Genomic DNA, 19,827 nt, shown 5'->3' on the forward strand with positions numbered 1-19,827 from the left:
GTGTGTGTGTGTGTGTGTGTGTGTGTGTGTGTGTGTGTGTGTGTGTGTGTGTGTGTGTGTGTGTGTGTGTGTGTGTGTGTGTGTGTATGCGCGTGCGTGCATGTGTGCGTGCGTGCGTCCATGTGTGCGTGTGTGCATGTGTGTTTATACTTGGAGCTATAATCTTGTTTAATTAAGCCATTTGCAATTTGAGAGATATTTTCTCTGCAGGTTTCAATTATTCCAATCAACACTGGAATAGCAGCACAGACACGTTTTGCCAGTGTTACTGAGTTGATTTTTCAGGTTCACAATTATTTGGAATTGACCAGTGTTGATTGGCTTGTTCTTTATTCATTCATAGAGCTGACATGGCTCTGTTGAAAACTAACTAGTGTTAAATCTAAAGGGTGTAAAAACTGAATAAACAGTGGCATCGTGTTCATTTTTGTGGTTGAATTTGATAAATTAACACTGATGATGTTGATCAAGTGAGTATAATATGGTATAATATAAAATTACTCTAGCTTAGAAGGTGAGGAAATTACAAATAACAATTGAATCATGGATAATCATCAAAACCTTTATTACAGCGTAATATGAGGTTTGTAAATAAGTTAGTGTTTGAGAGTTTGGCACATTTTCTGTCATACTAATAGAGAATACATTCAATATGGCATAGCAAAACATTTCATAAATAAGATCTATAATTACTGCAGTAGGAATTACTTTATTTGACTTCGAAGTATCTCAAGACTCGATAAAGGACATTTCAAAGAACCTTGCACCACAGATCACCTTATTTAAAGAAGAGGGAAATGTTATCTTGACACAAAAAGCATAACAACTTAAACCATCCATCCATCTATCCATCTTCACCGGCTTATCTGGGATCGGGTGGCGCGGGGGGGGTAGCAGTTCCAGCAGCGGGACCCCAACCTTCAACTTCAACCACATCTAGCAAAACTGGATCAGCTCTTTCAGACTGCATCCTTTCTCGCAGCAGATGTCGGAGAGGTTTCCAGCAGCACGTCTCACGTGAGAGGAATGTGGGGACCAGCGAGGGGCCGAGAAGAAGTTACTGCTCTGCTCCCCGCTGCCGGGAATCTCTGTGGTGGCCTGGTGCTCCTCTGTGGAGAGTCCCTGCTCACCTGTGCAGGTAACAGAGAGAAAGACTGGGAGTTAGAGAGATAGCAGAAGAACACAGGAGATTTCTGCTTTTCCCCTCATAAGCTCCTACGATGTGGCTATATCAAATGAAAATACTTTAGTCTCTTTTTGATTCAGCTCAATTGAACAAAAGTTTGCAGTTAATAAGCAGAGGCAATGCAGACCAATGACAAATAAACAACAGACTATCCTTCCCTAATAACTTGCTCACTTGAATATAATTTTGCAAATTGTACTGCTGATCCTATGGTGCTTACTGGATGGCTAATTAAATTAACGAATCGACGAGTGAATCAATTAATAATCCATGAGATATGCTGTATTTGGGCTCAGATATGAATGCAAAGCCAAACATATCGCAAGACAAGCACAGCATCATTGCAACAGTTAAGGATTGCAATGCTTGTTGCTTCTCACACATTGCTTTAACTTGAACTATCTCCGACATCTATTCCTCCATAAGCCATGTCTCGGCAGTCAGTTAACCCTAATAGGTATAAGGCAACATACTGAGAGAGTTGCCCTGATGTTGCTCCAGCAGGTCCAGGTCCAGGATGCTTCTCCTCAGTCGGGCGTTGCCACAGGAGGAGATGGTCAGGCGGATCAGCTCTCTCCCACATATCTTAAACCTTTCCTCATCGTGGACGGCACACGCCCCGGCCACCAGCACCATCATCACCATCAGAGACACCACACACTTGGTAGCAGACATGGTACGATGTGTCGCCGTGCGCTTCAGTCAGTCAACGGAGACAGGCAGAAGGGCTGAATGGATGGATAGATGGTATGGTTGGAGAGGTGGAGTGTTCAAAGGATTTGATGATGACTCCTGAGATGTGATCATGAGAGCTTTATATAGTCAACGCGTGTTCGGTAGGCAATGCTGAAATGACGATTAGTTCAGCCTTGGCGAAGGAAAAGCACGTCCTGATCTTGAGCTCAAGTGTCGCTTCAAGGCTGGAACGTCATTCAGATAAAAACCTGTCAGGCAATGATTTATGGCCGAAGGGTGATTGTTTTTTAGGTCCATGTCCTAAAGGAGAAGTTTTGGGCCTTGTTGCGGGGTCAACTCCGATCAACAAGCCTCATGAAAACATCCCACTGCTCTTTTTATGTTGGGACCCAACAGACGAAGTACCGTGGCCCGTTTGGATGTTTGGGTCCATAGTTTAGGAACTCTGCATTTCAATTCCACACCACAGGCTTTGAAGACAACAGGGCTGATCTCAACCCAATTGCCAGGATAAAATGTCTGCATTGCGCGTTTGTGGAATCCACAGAACTGTAAAATATGAAAGTTTCGTTCCTCCAGCACAGTAGCGACTGTTCCTGGTTACCTGCCCTGATTCCTTGGAGATGACTATAGCCAAGAGAACAAGGAGAAAACTGAACTCTATTCTTTCTTTTGAAGGCCATCCTTTGTATAATGTATTTGATGCTCTGCGTAGTTCGTTTAGTGTCAGGCTTTTGATGCCTCGGTGCTCTACTGAGCGATTTAGAAGGTCCTTTGTTCCTGCTGCTGTAAAATTATTTAATGAACACTGCTAGCTCTGCATTGTGAGGCTCTCTCTCTCTTTCTACTGTGTTATTGTTATTGTGCTGTATGTTACTGTTTCCTGTTTGTGTATCTGTACTCGCTCTGGTGGCAAACCATGTTTCCCCTCTGGGATTAAGAATAAACACCATACCATAACCGCCTCCCTTGCCACCGCCTCGGGGAGCCACCGCTACTTCCTGGTTACGAGCCGGCCTGGGGCGGTTGGTTAGGGTTATGGTTATGACATTTGACATACTTAACCACAACAGCCCTCAACTGTGTACACTGCTGTTTGTTTTGTTTTGTTTTGTTTTGTTTTGTTTTGTTTTGTTTTGTAAAAACTAGCTTATTAAAAGTAGAAGTTAGATCATTTCGAGCATAGTTCAGATGCCAGTAGGGCTGTGCTTGGTCTTTTTTTCTAACTTTGTTAGAGAGCCCAATTTGTCAATTAGCCAATGTGCAAATGTCAACATTAAAAAGAACATTCAGGGAAAAAAACCTCCTCCTTCTATAATTACAGAGAGCGATTTCCTTGGACATGTGCACTCATGTGGACGTGTGGACTCTTATCTTGACATATCTTGATGGATTGGAGGTAATTGGAACAGAACGCAAGCGGCACAGAAGATGTCAAGGATATTGACGCAACCAAACACACAGATCGTCACTCTAGGCCGGACGGTAGAGACGCATAATCACACTAGAAATGATTCTTTCATATTTCAAACATTGATGAAAAATGTGCAGTTCAGAATTTTAAGTTCTTCAGTGTGCGCCTTTATTCGACATTTCAACCTCTAATGACGATGTGTCTGCTTTATGGAACTTCAGTTCCCTCAGTGGAAAACACTTACGGTTGTTCACTCCTTTTGCTTTTGCAATTTTTATTTCTATCATTATTTTATTATAAGCCATTCATGTATCAAAAGCCCCAAGGAATTCCTCCTGAATACAGCTGACAACTTCACAGCCTTTTGACATCTGAAATAAGTTACTGGAGAGTGCAGTCTACATGTGACTTACCACCAAGTAGAGCTGGAATGGGCTGTAGGCTGTAAACCAACCAAAACACTTACTTTGTAGACTATGACAAACATTCATAGTACACAGTAAGTCATAGAGTATCACACTGATGTCATTTATATAATACAATTTGATTCATTTTGGTGGTCGTCTGCCTCATGATTATCACTGACTGGAGGTCATTGTTAACCTTTCTTATTTATCACTGCACCCTGTGTGTGTGTGTGTGTGTGTGTGTGTGTGTGTGTTTGTGTGTGTGCGTGTGCGTGTGCGTGTGCGCGTGTGCGTGTGTGTTTGCGTGTGTCTGCGTGCGTGCGTGTGTGTGTGTGTGTGCGTGTGTGTGTGTGTGTGCGTGTGTGTGTGTGTGTGTGTGTGTGTGTGTGTGTGCGTGCGTGTGTGCGTGCGCGAGTGCGCGTGCGTGTGCGTGGACTGTCTGGACTGCAGACTACGGTTATCTTTGACCAAAACCAGGGGATTTACAAGTTGCATAACTGCATTTGTCATAATGGTAATAGTGTAATGGTAATGGTAACCAGTAATAAACCAGTAATGGTAATACATTTTTCAACAAGAGAAAAAAAAGGCAACTGAAGTGCTTGTTTTCTGGCTCCAAAGCTATTTTCCTCTGTCTTACTTTGCCTTTATAAACCGCTCCTGGCGACAATGCAAAGTTCAAGGTCATTCTAAGGGCATAGCTTCTGTATGGATATAAGTGGTACACTAGATTTATTTAAATTTTATTCTTGAATTTATGTATTTTCATTCATTCAGTCATTCCACAGCACCTCCATGTAAATGTGTTGGAGTGGGCTTTTGGATGAAGCACTCTCTTCTTCCTCCTACAGCATCTCCTCCATAGCAGCTATTAGCATCACTTAGCATATGACACATTCTCTCTGGTCTGATTCATCTTCCTAATGCTTTGATTGTAGATGAGATGCAAGGTCATCCTCTATATAGAGTGCAGAGTTTCCCCACACAGCTTCTACAGAGACACATACGGATGCAACCTTAGCCAAGGCAGTGGCACATTGATTCACTGTGGCAAATGTCACCTTTATCCCGCCGCTATTTCCTTCCTATTCCTTCCTATTTCCTTCACGCGTTTATCATTATGTGTCATGGTGGAGGTGTGCTAGTGAGGACCCAAAGGCAGGACAGCGAGGCATGCAGGTGGTGAGCAAACCCCAAGACTGGGTATTTAATCAATCAAAACCAACGACCACAAGCTTTTGACAGATAACAGAGATGCGTAACGGAGAAAATTAACTGGCAAGAACTGACTGGGGAAACAAGACTCATATAAGCTAAACAAGGAGAGGTCTTCTCTACACCCCCCAAGTCCAACCTCTGCAGTTTCGTGACAGAGCCTTCGGGCAGCTCCCAGGCTCTGGAACTCCCTCCCCCCTGACATCAGAGGATCAGAATCCCTCACAGTTTTTGAATCCCGCCTCAAGGCCATCTCTTCTCCTCTGGCTTCTCTTAAGTCACCCCCCCCCCCAATTCAGGAAAAAGGTTCCTGAATTCCTGAATACTAATATTAAGTATGGCAGCCTACATAGGATACCTGTCTGTGTATTAAAGGACTCCACAAATACTCAGACACATGTAACAATTCAAAGTGGTAAACAAGAAAGAAAGTAACAAAAGATCACATAACTGAATATAACTGAAGTCTGACCAAATCGGATAAAAACCTGTGTGTGTGTGTGTGTGTGTGTGTGTGTGTGTGTGTGTGTGTGTGTGTGTGTGTGTGCGCGCAAGAATATGCACATATTTATGCATGTGTGAGTGACCTGTCCCCACTGGCCGCACCTCTTCCTGTGTATTATGGTGCAGAGCAATTGAGCCTGGTAATGGCCTCAGCCAGTGACCTGAGACGGTCACAAGTCCTCTGTAGTCTTGAGGTTTAATTGACGCTGACGACGCCATTAAAACCATTGGCATCTCCCCACCTTATCCTGTAATCCTATTAGACAGGCAGCCATCGTCTCTACAGTGAAGAAGCCTGCTGCTGTCTGCCAGCAGAATGGACTCCACAGTTTAGCACATTTTGCATTTTGAGAGGAAAGTGTGATGGCGTGTTATGATAATTTAACAGAGAGAGGGAGGGGGGGGGGGGAGAGAGAGAGAGAGAGAGAGCGAGAGAGAGAGAGAATATTCTGGTCTGAACTTCAAGTACAAAGTAGAGATTTTTTATTGAGCATGGAAGGTTCCTTTCTCTTTTTTCAAACGTGATCGAGAAGTGAGACAATTATCTGTACAAACATATTCACACACACACACACAACATTATTTAAATCTAGGGGTTCGAGGATTCCATCTATGAACAGAAAAACATATTTTTAACCTTAAGAATGCAAATATATTGCAAGAAAGAAAAACGTTATTACAAGGTATTCTGCAGTATTTGAACATAGTTTTAACATTGATTGATAGATTGTATTGCCCAGTACAGACAGTCTTCTACTGCTGGTCAAATGGGGCCAAAGTGCCTGGATCAAAGCATTCAAACCAATGGCCCGTATCGTTCACCTGCGCAAAGGCGGGGCAAAGCCAAACGCAGGGGTCATTGGTACCTTCCAACCCACGCACTTGCCAATTTCAGGCCGTGCACCCCCTACTGGCAAAATACAATCGGCTTTGTGCCTTCATGTGGCCATGTTGGTCTAAAAATGAGGTGTGGTCAGCAAAAACTTAATTAATTAAATTAATTTGTAGAGTTAATTAAGAGCAATGTTTGAATCAAGTTTGAGAGAGAGTTGAGATGGGACGGACAGCCCGAAAACATAATGCCTCCGGCCACGGCACCGGCAAAGGCATAAAAATGTAAACAAAAAGGAGACATCTAACATTTCACAAGCAACTTTGTAGTCCCTTGTAAAAAAAAAAAAAAAATGAATCTGCTTGTTTCTTCAATCCTCAGTATTGCATAATTACAATACTGTCTTCAAATCCATTTATATAGCACCTCCAATTAAACACGGATCACACTGCCCTTAAAGTGATTAGTGTGACATTGCTCCATTAAAAAATGTTCCCACTTGATCTCCTCGTGACAAATATCTAGCTGTGTTCAGGCAGAATGACTGGCAGTCAGGTGCTCTTCTTGGAAACAGATAACACGCTGTCTGAGAGAGAGAGAGCGGCATTGATTCCTGTCCAGTTGACAGAAGACTCATCACCCATAGCGTGCAAACAGCGCCTAAAGCTGAGGTTTAAAGCTTATCTCCACTTGCCCCCTTTGATTGTTTCCTTTCCTCCATCACATAGGCTCAGGGTTTAAGGCAGATCCAGTCTTTGACTCTCTAGCAGCCCCATATGGCCATATGGGTAATAAGGCCATTTACTGTATTACCGAGGTCATGGTGGATAGGCAGCTCTTCTCAACCCACGGTCTGACGGGTGCGGCGCCTCCCAGTGGGCCGATGATGATGGTGTCCCTCATCATCCGAGGCCTCTGGCTGCGGTTCGAAGCACATGTCGAACTTGCGCCTCAGACGCTTCCTGAGCTGGAAGGTGCGCTCGACGTGGGAGTGGTAGGTGTACTCCTGCTCCTTGAGCTTGGCGTAGTAGTCGGAGAACTTGTTGAACAGGATGGAGATGGGCATGCCGTTGAGGATGATGCCAAAGGAGATGCAGGCAAACGCCACGCAGCGGCCCAGGTAGGAGACGGGGATGACGTCTCCGTAGCCCACAGTGGAGATACTCGTCTGCAGGAAGGAGAGAGAGTGAAGGGAAGCGTGCTGAGATGCCTTCTCAAGAACTGACATTCCCCATTCAAGCCAACATTAAGCCGGTGGAACTACACTACATGGCTTCTGACTGCAGTAATTGCATGATTTTTTTTACCCTATTGCGATATTTCAATAAGCATCTGGAAAGGACAAGCCGGGTTCCTCGGACAAACCTCACAATCAAGTTTTCACAACTCCAGCCCTATCTTCAGATCGATGTATGGCCTTTGCATTTCACAGGAAAAAGCAAAAAGGCGTACAAAAGACCTGACTTTGTTCAGTTTTAATACAGGGGATGGTGGGAAGGTAAAGCATTGGGTTTTCCTTCATTTCCCCCCCCCCTATCAACCTGCCTCAAATCGCCCCTCATCCATGAAACTGGCTTTCTGAGTGACAGTCCAATAATTGAGATGTTTTTTGTATTGACAGTGCTGATCAGTTGTTTATGTAAGGACTGCTGAGAAACAGTATCAAATCAACTTCCAGGAATCCACCGGGACAGGTGGATTCTCTTGACTGTAATCAATGTGTCTGGCCAGAGTGGATATACATACATGATGACACCGTATTACACAGGATTAGACACATGAGTTAACAGCTGCCACCAGATAAATACAGATCAGATGTGCCGAATCAGAGAATCACAGAGAAACCATACTGATGATGATGTCTAAAGTAAACACATTGCAGTCTAATGCCTTGTTTCAAGAAGTAAAAAAAATATTATATTGTTGTTATACGAGCAACACAACAAAGATCAATATTATTGACACAATACTAATATTATAATGATGTAACAGGTGCAACAGCTTTCTCTTAGTACCTGTACTTTAGAGACTAGAAGGTTTTTGTTAGACATTTTGTCTACTCATCATAACTTAAGGTTATTATGCATATAATGACTAATATGAGTGAGATACTATGGGGAACAGACTCCTCTGAGACGCTACAGAAGCACTATATTTAATTCCACACCAATATCCTATATTGGAGAAAATGAAATGTTTCACTTTCGTCGCTAGGGGCGCTAGCACCGTCCTTCATTTTCTGTTGCGGCAGGGCGTGGTGATGCCATTCACAATGAGCCTTCTTCTGGCCCACCCTGGCAAGAAGGGTTGTCTGGTGAATGATCTCACTCGTATGATTCATAAACCAGGGTTATATTTATAACCTTAAGTTTTATTTCGAATAATTGTGAGATGACTCATGTATCCCTCCCGTATGCCAGACAGCTCCCGAAAGGGAAGTTGCCAGGCTCCTCCTAAAAGACGGTGCTCGGGGTACGGTGGCGCAGACGGTAGCGCTGTCGCCTCACAGCTAGAAGGTCCTGAGTTCGATTCTGGCCTGGGACGCTGTGGGTGCTGGAGTTGTGACCCCCCCATATCTTCAGTGCCTACTGCCCAGGTGGGCTATCTCGTCGAAAGGGCCTTTCTGTGTGAAGTTTGCATGTTCTCCCCGTACCCCCCAGGGGGTTCCTCCGTACATAACCCCCCACTGAAAAGATGCAGAAAATCGTCATCCGACCAGTGACGACAACATCTGAAGTTAGTCCAATGATGGTCCAATGATGGTCCCCGGGCGCTGGAAAGAAAAAGCGACCACTGCTCCTGGCCTGCCCCCCGGAGGAAAGGACAAGCCTGGATGGGTCAAATGCAGAGGACATATTTCACCGGCCACCGTCAGCATGAGTGTGTGTTGTGGCCGCATGCATGTGTTGTAGTGTTCGTGTGACAATAAAGACGGGCTGCCGTCTGAATCGTGTTTTTTTTTTATCGTGCTCGCACCCCTAGTGGCGGAAAGTGAAAAATGTCATTTTCTCTGACCCCAATATAGGATATTGGTGTAGGATTAAATCTAGCGCTTCTGCAGGGTTACAGAGGAGTCTGTTCCCAATAGTGAGTCATCTCATGATTATTAGAAATAAAACCACTTCTGCCAAAGAGGAAGCACTGAAAGGTCAGTGACTGAAGCACTGTGGTGTTCTTACCATTATGGTTAGAGAGAGAGAGAGAGAGAGAGAGAGAGAGAGAGAGAGAGAGAGAGAGACGCATCGAGAAGCAGAAGCATGCTTTAATAGTTTGCTGCATTGTGCAGGTTGCAGTGAAGCCTACTCACAGCAGCCCACCACCAGGCATCTGGGATGCTGCTGAACGGCGTGCCAGGCTGATCCACCTCCACAGAGTGCATCAGAGCAGAGAAGGTGAAGATGCCCATGGCAATGAAGAGGAACAGACAGCACACCTGAGGGGAAAGAAGGGAGTCACACTTCAACAGCAGCAGGGCCCATAATGCATCTGAACATGAGGATAATTACTGAGCTATATCCATCAGCTCACATGAGGAGTTTTACTCTGACTGACTCTGCTGTGATATTTTACATAACATATATATTATAGATTTATACCCCCCGGTTACAATACCTGTCAAAAAGTGCTGAGCCAAAAACGGACAGATATGCTCCAATGATGACGTGTGTGTCGTGTGTGTGTGTGTGTGTGTGTGTGTGTGTGTGTGTGTGTGTGTGTGTGTGTGTGTGTGTGTGTGTGTGTGTGTGTTACCTCATTTGTGTAAAAATGTAGTATATCAATTAGATAAATTTTTAAAAGCCAGGTATGATGCTGTTTTTCTTAGTTCTTGGAAAATTGACAGTTTGAAGATACAAAGTTCTCACCCAACAACAGCAATAACTTCTTCAACCTGTTTGTTCTTCCAACACACAGCAGAGGCTACCTGCTCAGAGCACTGATACACCTCAGAGGCTACCTGCTCAGAGCACTGACACACAACAGAGGCTACCTGCTCAGAGCACTGACACACAGCAGAGGCTACCTGCTCAGAGCACTGATACACAGCAGAGGCTACCTGCTCAGAGCACTGACACACAGCAGAGGCTACCTGCTCAGAGCACTGGCGGATGGTGAAGCCAAACGCCCTCATGCCCGTGGAGTGTCGAGCGAGCTTCAGGATACGGAAGATGCGCATCAGCTTGACCACCTTGAGCACCTTACTGACTTTGCTGACCCTAGCCATGGTCTTCAGGTCCTCCTGCGCACCGACGTCTTCGGAATCTACAAAAGAACAGGGTTCGTACAGAGTAAAATTCAAGCACTTTCAAGGTACCTCAACCAAAGATTTGCAGGCTCTCAAAGCCTGTTAACATCACATCTAAATTGTTACTATAAAGGCAGTTGTCAAAAATAAAGTTTACAGTATGGTCGGTGCATTGAAGATCAAGCATTTTTCAAGGAGTATATTTGAATTCAAACATATTCCTAACCTTGAAAACATAACGGTTCAAATTAAGCATTTTCCAAACTTTCAAGACTTTGTACAAACGGTACGAACCATGAAAAAACACCTCAAACATGATCTGGATGAAGTACGGCAGAACAGCCACCAGGTCAACAAAGTTGAGGGCGCTCCTCACAAAGTGTTTGATGTTGGCGGTGGTGACCAGGCGCAGGAAGTATTCCGTGGTGAAGAATAGAATGGAACAGACCTCCACCCACTCCATGTAGGTCCTGCCAGAGATTGTGTACGCCCTGAGCTCTTTCACTGTATTCATGGTCATGGCAACGATAGAGATGAGCACAAACAGGCTGGAAAACACGGCAAAGGCTTTGGCCGGCAGTGAGGAGTAGGGATTCTCCATCAGGTCCCAGAGGGCCTTCCGGAAGTCTCCCAGAAACATGGTCTGGTAGTAGACCTCATCATCCTGGTGTGGCTTAATCTCATCTATCAGCTCCTGGGTAACCTTTAGTTGGTCTCTGATATCGTCCACTTTCTCCTCAAACAGAATGCGGCAGCACCTGAGGAGAAGCAGATGGTTTATTGTTTTATTTTTTATTTTGATCACGTTTTTTGTTATGTTTTTCTTCCCATTTTCTCCCCAATTGTACTTGGCCAATTCCCCCTGCTGTCCCGGTCGTTGCTCCACCCCCTCTGCCGATCTGGATCGGGATCGCTATTCCCTCCCAGTCCCCCTCCCCCCGGACAGGCACCCCGACCGACCAGAGGAGGCACTAGTGCAGCAACTAGGACTCATACCCCACCGGCTTCCCACCCACAGACACGGCCAATTGTGTCCGTAGGAACATCTGACCAAGCCGGAAGTACCGCTGCCCAGGAATTGAACGCCGGTCTCTCTCCACGGTGGTAGTGCTTTTACCTCTACACTACCCTGACACACATGTATTGAATATAGAATATCTAAAGGTCTTACCTTGGAGTGTCCTTCATTTTCAGCCCCCAGAACTTCATCTCCTGCTCGAAATTGATGGGGCAGAGGCTCTCCATCACCCACATGACTTTGCTGCAGTAGAAGTGGAAGATATAGTGGAAAAACATGGGGTCTCTATCAAAGAAGAACTCATTGTTCTGAACATTGTAGTCGTCACAAAGAGTCAGACGCTTGACCGGATCTTTACAGAGGGCGAGGACTCCAATCCTGGTTTTCGGGTACCGGAGGACCAAATGCTTGGGGATGTGAAAGACCTTTCCCCCCACGTTGAGGTTGACGATGTTTGGGTCTGGCCTTGGGATTGGGATGTATTTTTTGTGGTCTTCACGGACACCTTTTTTGCCAACAGAGGGGCTGTCGAGATTGTCCATCGATGTCCATGGTTTCATGGAGCTGTCCTGTGAAAAGGGGAATTCGCTCTCCTCTTCGTCAACGCTCTGATTAAAACTTTTATCTCGTTTTACCATCGCAAAAAGACTGGAGCGGCGCTTCTTCAGAATTTTCCTCTTGGGCTTTTGAGCCTCCATGTCGGCAGCTCCTTAGGGGACAGCTACTAATGAGGCCGCAGTTATCTGTCCGACAAAAGCTCTCTTACCAAGAAGACCAGGTCAAGTCAGCGAATGAGTGAAAAGTGCTCTACAGTGGCGGCAGTATTCCACAACATCTCCATTGAAACTGGATATTGTCCTTCCATAAATTCAGCCCTCACGGTGAAATAAAAGCAAAGAAGATAGAAGGAAAGAGCTACTGTGTTTGTCGCTCAGCGTGCGAGAAGATCAGCAGCATGAGTTGGGGGGATTCAGCCTCCTCACTGATTCTCTAATCCTATTGCTGTCCTTTCTGTCCAAACGCAAGTTAAAAATACTGTCTGTGAGGATTAGTGCTGTGATTTAAGGCTTGAGTCTGTGAGGAGGGAAGACAGAGAGTGGTGTCATGGCAGTCTTTTAAAAGCCTCTGTGCCAATGCTTTGTAGGAAGTTCAGGCATAAACTCTGGTTACCTACACTGCTTAAGAGTTATAAACCTTTTGATCTAGCCCCTTTCTAGCACCTTTGTTATAGGAGAGATTAGTTTTTGACAAATATAAATGACACGTAACAATTACACGGGGGAGGGGGCGGATATACTTGAAATAAAAAATAAAGAGAACCAGGTGATTGCAAAGGCATTATGTCATGTTTGTGTGATGAATTTTATAGCTACTGTAGAATCCAACAGAATTATTCTCAAAAAGTCCTATTTCGCCAGAGTGAGAGAGTAGTCTGACTCACTGGAAGCAGGCTGCGGGGATAAGCTCTGCCTAGTCTGACTCACTGGAAGCAGGCTGCGGGGATAAGCTCTGCCATTGGTGCAGAGTCGACCATTTCAGTCGGAGCGAAAGGGAAATGTGAGAACTGATTAAATTGATATTGCAATTTACTGATTTCCATCTATTATTTTGAATAAACCTTAGAGGAGAACTACCCCCGAAAAACAATGCTCATTTATTTTGCACATATCCAAAAACTGTAAACAGTTTTGCAAGCATTCATTTAGTTTGACAGTTATTGAGAGTTGATTTGAGTATAGTTGTGGACCAATGATGTCATTCATGCACAAATGACATCACTGGTCCACAGCTTAACTCAGATCAACTCTCAATAACTAATGTTTGCAAAACTGTTTACAGTTGTGGATGTGAGAGCGTGTGCAAAATAAATGACCATTGTTTTTCGGGGGGGGTTCTCCTTTAACCTACAATAAGGTTTATACATGTAAACATTACAAAACTTTTCATCTTTCAACATTTCATCTTTCATGTCAGCAATGGCAAACTTATTTATTTGGAAACTGAATAATTTTATGTTCAACTGAATTAAATGTATTCTGTAATATACAATAGGCCTATTTGATAGAAATCCCCTATGGAGAAGTCAAGTATTTTTCAGTGGCCTTAACCCTAACCCACCTGTTGTATTTCCTTGTTGCTCATCAATCATATTTATTTTAAGTGTCTTCTGCATTCATTTTGCATTTCATTCATTAGCACAGAGGTGACACCATATGAAATCTGCCATTTCTGTATTTTCACAAAATAATAGCCTAAAGGTTTCACAAATCTGAGAGTGTGTCATAAAGTCGAATGTCCCCTTGGTAATCTAGTCCAGGTTTGAATGGTCTAGGTGCAATGGTCTTTGAGCTGGAACTGGTTTTAGGCGGTCTAGATGGGTAAAAACTGTGAAATCAACCCCTTTTTCCAAGTTTACACAAATAGGATAACCTTTTTGAGGTCAATAAGAATAACATACTACAGTAAAAACGAATAAAATGCAGGATTCATTCGATAATTTATTCTCATTTGTCATTTCATCTCCCCCATATACTGTTTTTCAGTTCATGAACTAGCTTGAAAATGATTGAATCACGCCATCTAGAGGCGCTATTCCACTTTTTAAGGTGGACCGGAAAATTCCAATACGAAGCTGCGAATCGGATGCCAACTTCGGCGTCGTTTATGGTCCCGATATTTTGAGAGGGCGAAAGAGTGTAATGACACGCTTCATCAAAGCGTGTGTCATCAAAATTACAGATTATGCAGAGTCTAGAAGTGTCACTGCTTATGCTTATTTCACTGGCAAATGTGACACGGTATAGCCTAAACGAGCGGAACCTTTTATCCAAGACGTCAGTTCCAGTCGGAGCCTTTTCAGCCGAACACATTCTCCATGTGTTTACCCTCAACACGGCTCCCGTGTAGCGTCTGTCGGCTTACATCACTTTACAATCTAACAGAACGGGTTTGAGGTCATAATAACAGAACAGAGCCCACGTCATAACAGCGTTGGAAGATGCCGTCACGTGGTTTGTTCTCGGGGTTCCGCGTGCTCGGCCTGACATCATCCCACCTGCCACATGCGCTGCGCTACCATGCCAAACACCGCGAGTTCTACGTGACGACGGCCGTGGGTCAGTGCTTCCACACTTATAATGTCAGCAAATTGGGAATCACCGCTGTCAGTAACAGCCTGTCAGAGGACATTTGCTGTCTGGCGGCAGACAGGATGCTGGTGTTTGCAGCCGCAGGCTGTGACATCAGTGCCTTCGCCAGGAACAAGGAGGTAGTGAGGCGTTACTCGGCTCACAGACAGGAAGTGCGTCTTCTTCTTCCCCTGGGAGATCAGCTTGTGTCATGTGACGCCGGCGGGGAACTCATCGTCTGGGACACACAGGGGGGCGATATCTACCTGCGGCTGCAATTTGATCCTGTGACCTTTGACCCGTCTGCCATCTTGCACCCGAGCACCTACCTCAACAAGGTGCTGCTGGGAAGCTCCCAGGGTGCACTGCAGCTCTGGAACCTCAAGACCAGTAAGCTGCTGTTCAGCTTCCCTGGTTGGTCAACAGGAGTCACTGTGCTGCAGCAGAGTCCTGCGGTGGACGTAGTAGGCGTCGGCACGGCGTCTGGCCGCATCATCATCCACAACATCAAAATGGACGAGACACTGATGAGCTTCACACAGGACTGGGGACCAATCAGCTCACTGGCTTTCCGGACAGACGGCCCCCCCCTCTTGGCCTCTGGTAGTCCTCAGGGCCACATTGCAGTCTGGGATTTGGAGTCTCGTCAGCTGGTGGCTCAGCAGAGACACGCCCACCGTAGCGCTGTCGCCGCGGCAACCTTCGTGCACAGCCAGCCGCTATTGGTCACCAACGGAGCGGACAACGCCATCAAAGTATGGATTTTCGATCAGGAAGGGGGCGGAGCCCGGTTGCTAAGGAGTCGTCAGGGCCACAGTGCCCCACCAACTACAGTCCGTCACCACGGCAACGACGGACAGAACATCCTGAGCTCAGGTCAAGATGGAACGCTGCAGTCTTTCTCCACGGTTCACGAACGCTTCAACAAGAACCTGGGTCATGGCTCCATCAACAAGAAAAAGGAGCAGAAGAAGAAGAAGCAGGGGCTGGCCTATGAGGAGCTGCGGCTTCCTGCCATCACTGCCTTCGCCTCCGCTGTGGCTCGTCAGTCAGACTGGGACGGCATTGTGGCATGTCACCGCGGCCAGCCGGCGGCCACCACCTGGAACCTACAGAGGTGCACCATGGGAGCTCACCGGCTGCTGCCGCCCAGGGGCAGAGGAGATCGCAGCGCCGCTACCGCAGTCGACATCACTTCCTGTGGTAACTTTGCCCTGATTGGCTCATGGTCGGGCCGCCTGGACTCATACAACCTGCAGTCGGGCCTTCACCGCGGTTGCTACGGTGATGACTGCATACCTCACAGTGGGGGGGGCGTGCGAGGCGTGTGTGTTGACGCTCTGAACCAGCTGGTCTTCAGTGTCGGCGGCTCTGATTGGCTGCTGAAGATCTGGCGCTTTAAGAGCAGGAAGCAGGAGGCGGAGATTGGGCTGAGTGCTGCGCCGGCCGCCATGACGCTGCATAGAGAGAGTGGCATGCTAGCATTAGCCCTGGATGATTTCACACTGCTAGTGGTTGACACGGCAACCAGGCGCATCGTCAGGAAGTTCACAGGTCACAGTGGCAAAATCAATGACATGACCTTCAGTCCAGATGGTCGCTGGCTGGTTACTGCGGCGATGGACTGCACCATTCGGACCTGGGACCTCCCCTCCGGATCTCTAGTTGACTGCTTCCTTGTTGCCATGGCGCCGGTGAGCGTGTCCATGTCGCCGACTGGAGACTTCCTGGCGACGGCGCACATCGACAGCCTGGGCATCTGCCTCTGGACCAATCACAGCCTGTGCAGCCTGGTGTCACTCCGCCCCCTGCCGGCCGACTTCCAACCAACCACCGTGGCTCTCCCCGGCACGCAGCCAGATGAGGCTGTACAGGAAGTGACATCGTCAGACGAGGCTGAGGACGAGGTGTACGAGTCCCCCCAGCAGCTGGGGGCGGAGCTTGTGACACTCTCGCTGCAGGCGGAGTCTCGCTGGAAGAGTCTGCTGCAGCTTGACGCTATCAAGAAGCGTAACCGTCCCTCTGCCCCCCCGGCCGCTCCGCCAGCCGCTCCCTTCTTCCTGCCCACGCTGGCCAGCCTGACGCCTCACTTCCTGTTACCTGACCAAACACAGCAGCAACAGGAACTCCAGTCCAAGGTTTTGCCGTGGGGCGTTCTGGCACAAAAGTCAGAATTCTGCACTGCTCTGGAATCAGCTTTAGAATCCAATTCATTCGATCGCCCCCTCGTCCTCCTGAAGTCGTTCGGCCCCTCCTCTATCTCCATTGAGCTCAGCAGTCTTTCGGCTGAAGGTGGCGGGGCCAGTGATGGCAGCCTCCTATTGGCCTTCCTCCGCTTGCTTGACAGCATGCTGGCCAGTGGGCGGGACTTTGATCTGGCACACGCCTACCTGGCGCTCTTCCTGAAGCTCCACCTCCGCTCGTTGTCACAGGACGCCGTCGCCATGGAAACGCTGCTCTCCCTCTCTGCCCGCCTGGAGGCTGGGTGGGCGGAGCTCCGTGCCTCCTTTGACCAATCACTGTGCCTGCTGGCCTACGCCAAGAGCGCACTACTCTGATGTCACGTGTTATTTTTACCACGTGCGCAGCGCAGCGATAGTGTTGTCATTTTCCTTTTCTGAAAACCAGAATATGTAGGCTACAATATTAAATTTGAATATACCATCCTATACTATAATGTTTCTATAATGTTATAATCATGTTTCCAGTGACCTACTATAATGTTATAATTATGTTTCCAGGGACCCCTGAGTAAACCAGCCAACTAATAACATAGTATAATTTAAATATTAATAAGTTAGCAAGAATTTAATTGATTCATTCGTTGAAATATGACAGAATTTTGTATCTGAGAATCTGCAGACTTCATTCAATGTGTTTGAACCAGAAATAAAATGTTGGAATTTTACTGCGCACGTGGTCTTGGGCCAGTCTTTGCCCTTGTCTAGTTGTTCACTTCTGTTTAAGTAAAGTTGACCTGATATCCAAACTGATTGTTTTCCATTGTTTTTTTATTGAAATTGTTTAGTTTCTCTTAGTAATTCAATAAGTTGAGTGAAAACATGTATTTTATTTTTGAAGGCAAGACATGTTTATTTGTATTATAACACATTTCATACACAGAGGCAATTCAAAGTGCTTTACAAAAATGGATAATAAGAAAAGTGCTACAAGGTAAAAAGGTCACAGTGCAAACTTAAAATTTTTTTACTTTGTGAGCAAAATCATATGCTGCATAATTATAGCTTAGATTATGGTATGCATTATTATGAGTGAATTCTGAAAGTATACTTTAACCGATTTATCCTGGTGATTCTTCCCTAATTAAATTTCAGATGTGACAGTTAGAAATTTGGTTCAAACTTTAACCAATCTAAGTCAGTCACAGAATATTGTCTCTTGGTCCATCTTACCTCAGATCAGGACCTCGGTCTGCTCGTGTGCTGGCATCAGTGTTGGGGAGTAGTGAACTACATGTATCTATGTAATTTAACTACATTTTGCAGTAGCTTGCTGGTAGTATAACTACATTCATATTTTTGGGTAGTGAGTCAATTAGTTCCAACTACTTTTTGGTCATTTTTGTGTAGTTTATAACCTTAACCAATCCTAGCGCAAGACAGGCTATGCTGCCTCAGAGCAGTGTTCAAGCTCGACAAGCTGTTCATACTGTCTAAATCAGTGGTTCTCAAAGTGGGGTCTGGGGACCCCCAGGGGTCCTTGAGGGAGTTGCAGAGGGTCCCCAGCAAAAGGGGGATAATTTCTTTTCACTATAATTCCATCCATAGTAACACAATGACAGAATGTATGTCTATTTTGTTATTTTGGTCATGGGTTTCATGCACTTTCTGTAATAAGACATCTAAAAGCAAAAACCGTATCAGATGGGGACCCTGGGTCAAAGTCTTATCAAATGGGGGTCTGTGGTGTCATTTGTGTCAGTTTAGGGGTCCTTGACGTGAAACAGTTTGAGAACCACTGGTCTAAATAAAAACAAAAGTTTGAAGACTAGTCCGTTTTAGTTTAGATTTTTTTGTGTGAAGATTGAAAATGACTATATTCGTGGCTCTGTGGGTTATGATCCATACAATGTTATATCCTTTGTGTATGGCTGTTTGTATTATTCCTTCACTGATTGACAATTTTTATGATTTTATCATAACCTTATGTTTACTCTATATTTTACCGCCTTTTACTGGACTTTGCTTTTAACAGGTGCCTTATAATAACATCTAGGGATGGGCATTGCCAATTACCTTGGCTAGAAATGCTATAATACATGTCATCAGACGTTGGCAAATGTTATATGTGTATCTGTCCCTTTACAAATAAATAAATAAATGAATGGATGAATAAATAATGTGCACATGCTGTGTCTAGTGAATAAAACAAAACTGACAATTACACAAAAAAACATGTTTATTAGGCCATCTGTTAATTAAACGTTTAATTTATTTATAGTATTCTTTATTTTATTATTATTATCCATTTTCAATTATTGTTTTTGCAATAATTCAACATACTTGTACCAAAACAGGCGACGACATTCAGGTATGTAGCCTATACACAAATGGGTTGCACACGTTGCACATCAGTCAATCACAATACAGGGAACATCATGATTTTCGTAATGGTACCAAAGAACTGAAAGCTCCATATTGCCCCATTGCAACATCAGCGCCCAGCAGCCTCCGCCATTTTTTATTTTTGGAAGCGTGACAGCGCCAAAAGAACCTCGCACAGGCTCGCAGTGGTCAGCTGCGGTAGCGCGGGCCCCTATATTCAGCCTCTCAAACAGTAACTCAACGGGAGAACACTCTAAATTTCGTGGATTCACATCTTTTCTGGGCGTACTGCAAATCTTGATTGAAGTGGTGTAGTGCAGGGATGTAAAACAACAACCATATTGTGGAAACTAAGCAAAATTTTTCGTTTTCTTTGTTTAGTTTTTTCAAGATAATTAGCTAATGCGGCTGTCGTCCACTCCGTCAGAAGTGCGTTGCCGTGGTTTTAACCTCGGGTCCTTTGCATTACTATTTATCTTGAAAAAACTAAAAGAAAAAAACGAAAAATTTTGCTTAGTTTCCACAATATGGTTGTTGTTTTACATCCCTGCACTACACCACTTCAATCAAGATTTGCAGTACGCCCAGAAAAGATGTGAATCCACGAAATTTAGAGTGT

General features: G+C 45.3%; 3 protein-coding genes across 3 annotated transcripts; 1 reads left to right on the forward strand and 2 right to left on the reverse strand.

The window, feature by feature from the left end:
• Window positions 1-936: 936 nt before the first annotated feature.
• Window positions 937-1,861, reverse strand: insl3 (insulin-like 3 (Leydig cell); the record flags this gene model as incomplete). The annotated part of the gene is made up of 2 exons (XM_083659697.1): window positions 937-1,130; window positions 1,660-1,861. The coding sequence occupies 2 exons, from the start codon at window positions 1,859-1,861 to the stop codon at window positions 937-939; spliced, it is 396 nt and encodes a 131-aa protein (XP_083515823.1).
• A 5,234-nt stretch (window positions 1,862-7,095) lies between these two features.
• On the reverse strand, window positions 7,096-12,213 carry LOC310797329 (potassium voltage-gated channel subfamily V member 2; the record flags this gene model as incomplete). The annotated part of the gene is made up of 5 exons (XM_083659698.1): window positions 7,096-7,422; window positions 9,562-9,687; window positions 10,342-10,514; window positions 10,792-11,255; window positions 11,669-12,213. The coding sequence occupies 5 exons, from the start codon at window positions 12,211-12,213 to the stop codon at window positions 7,096-7,098; spliced, it is 1,635 nt and encodes a 544-aa protein (XP_083515824.1).
• Window positions 12,214-14,409: 2,196 nt separating this feature from the next.
• Window positions 14,410-18,873, forward strand: wdr36 (WD repeat domain 36). Its single transcript, XM_083659154.1, has one exon. The coding sequence runs from the start codon at window positions 14,514-14,516 to the stop codon at window positions 17,199-17,201; it is 2,688 nt and encodes an 895-aa protein (XP_083515280.1). The 5' UTR covers window positions 14,410-14,513; the 3' UTR covers window positions 17,202-18,873.
• Window positions 18,874-19,827: the final 954 nt, after the last annotated feature.

The sequence above is a fragment of the Poromitra crassiceps genome (genome assembly GCF_964638095.1).
Source record: "Poromitra crassiceps genome assembly, chromosome: 23".
Taxonomy (NCBI): domain Eukaryota; kingdom Metazoa; phylum Chordata; class Actinopteri; order Beryciformes; family Melamphaidae; genus Poromitra; species Poromitra crassiceps.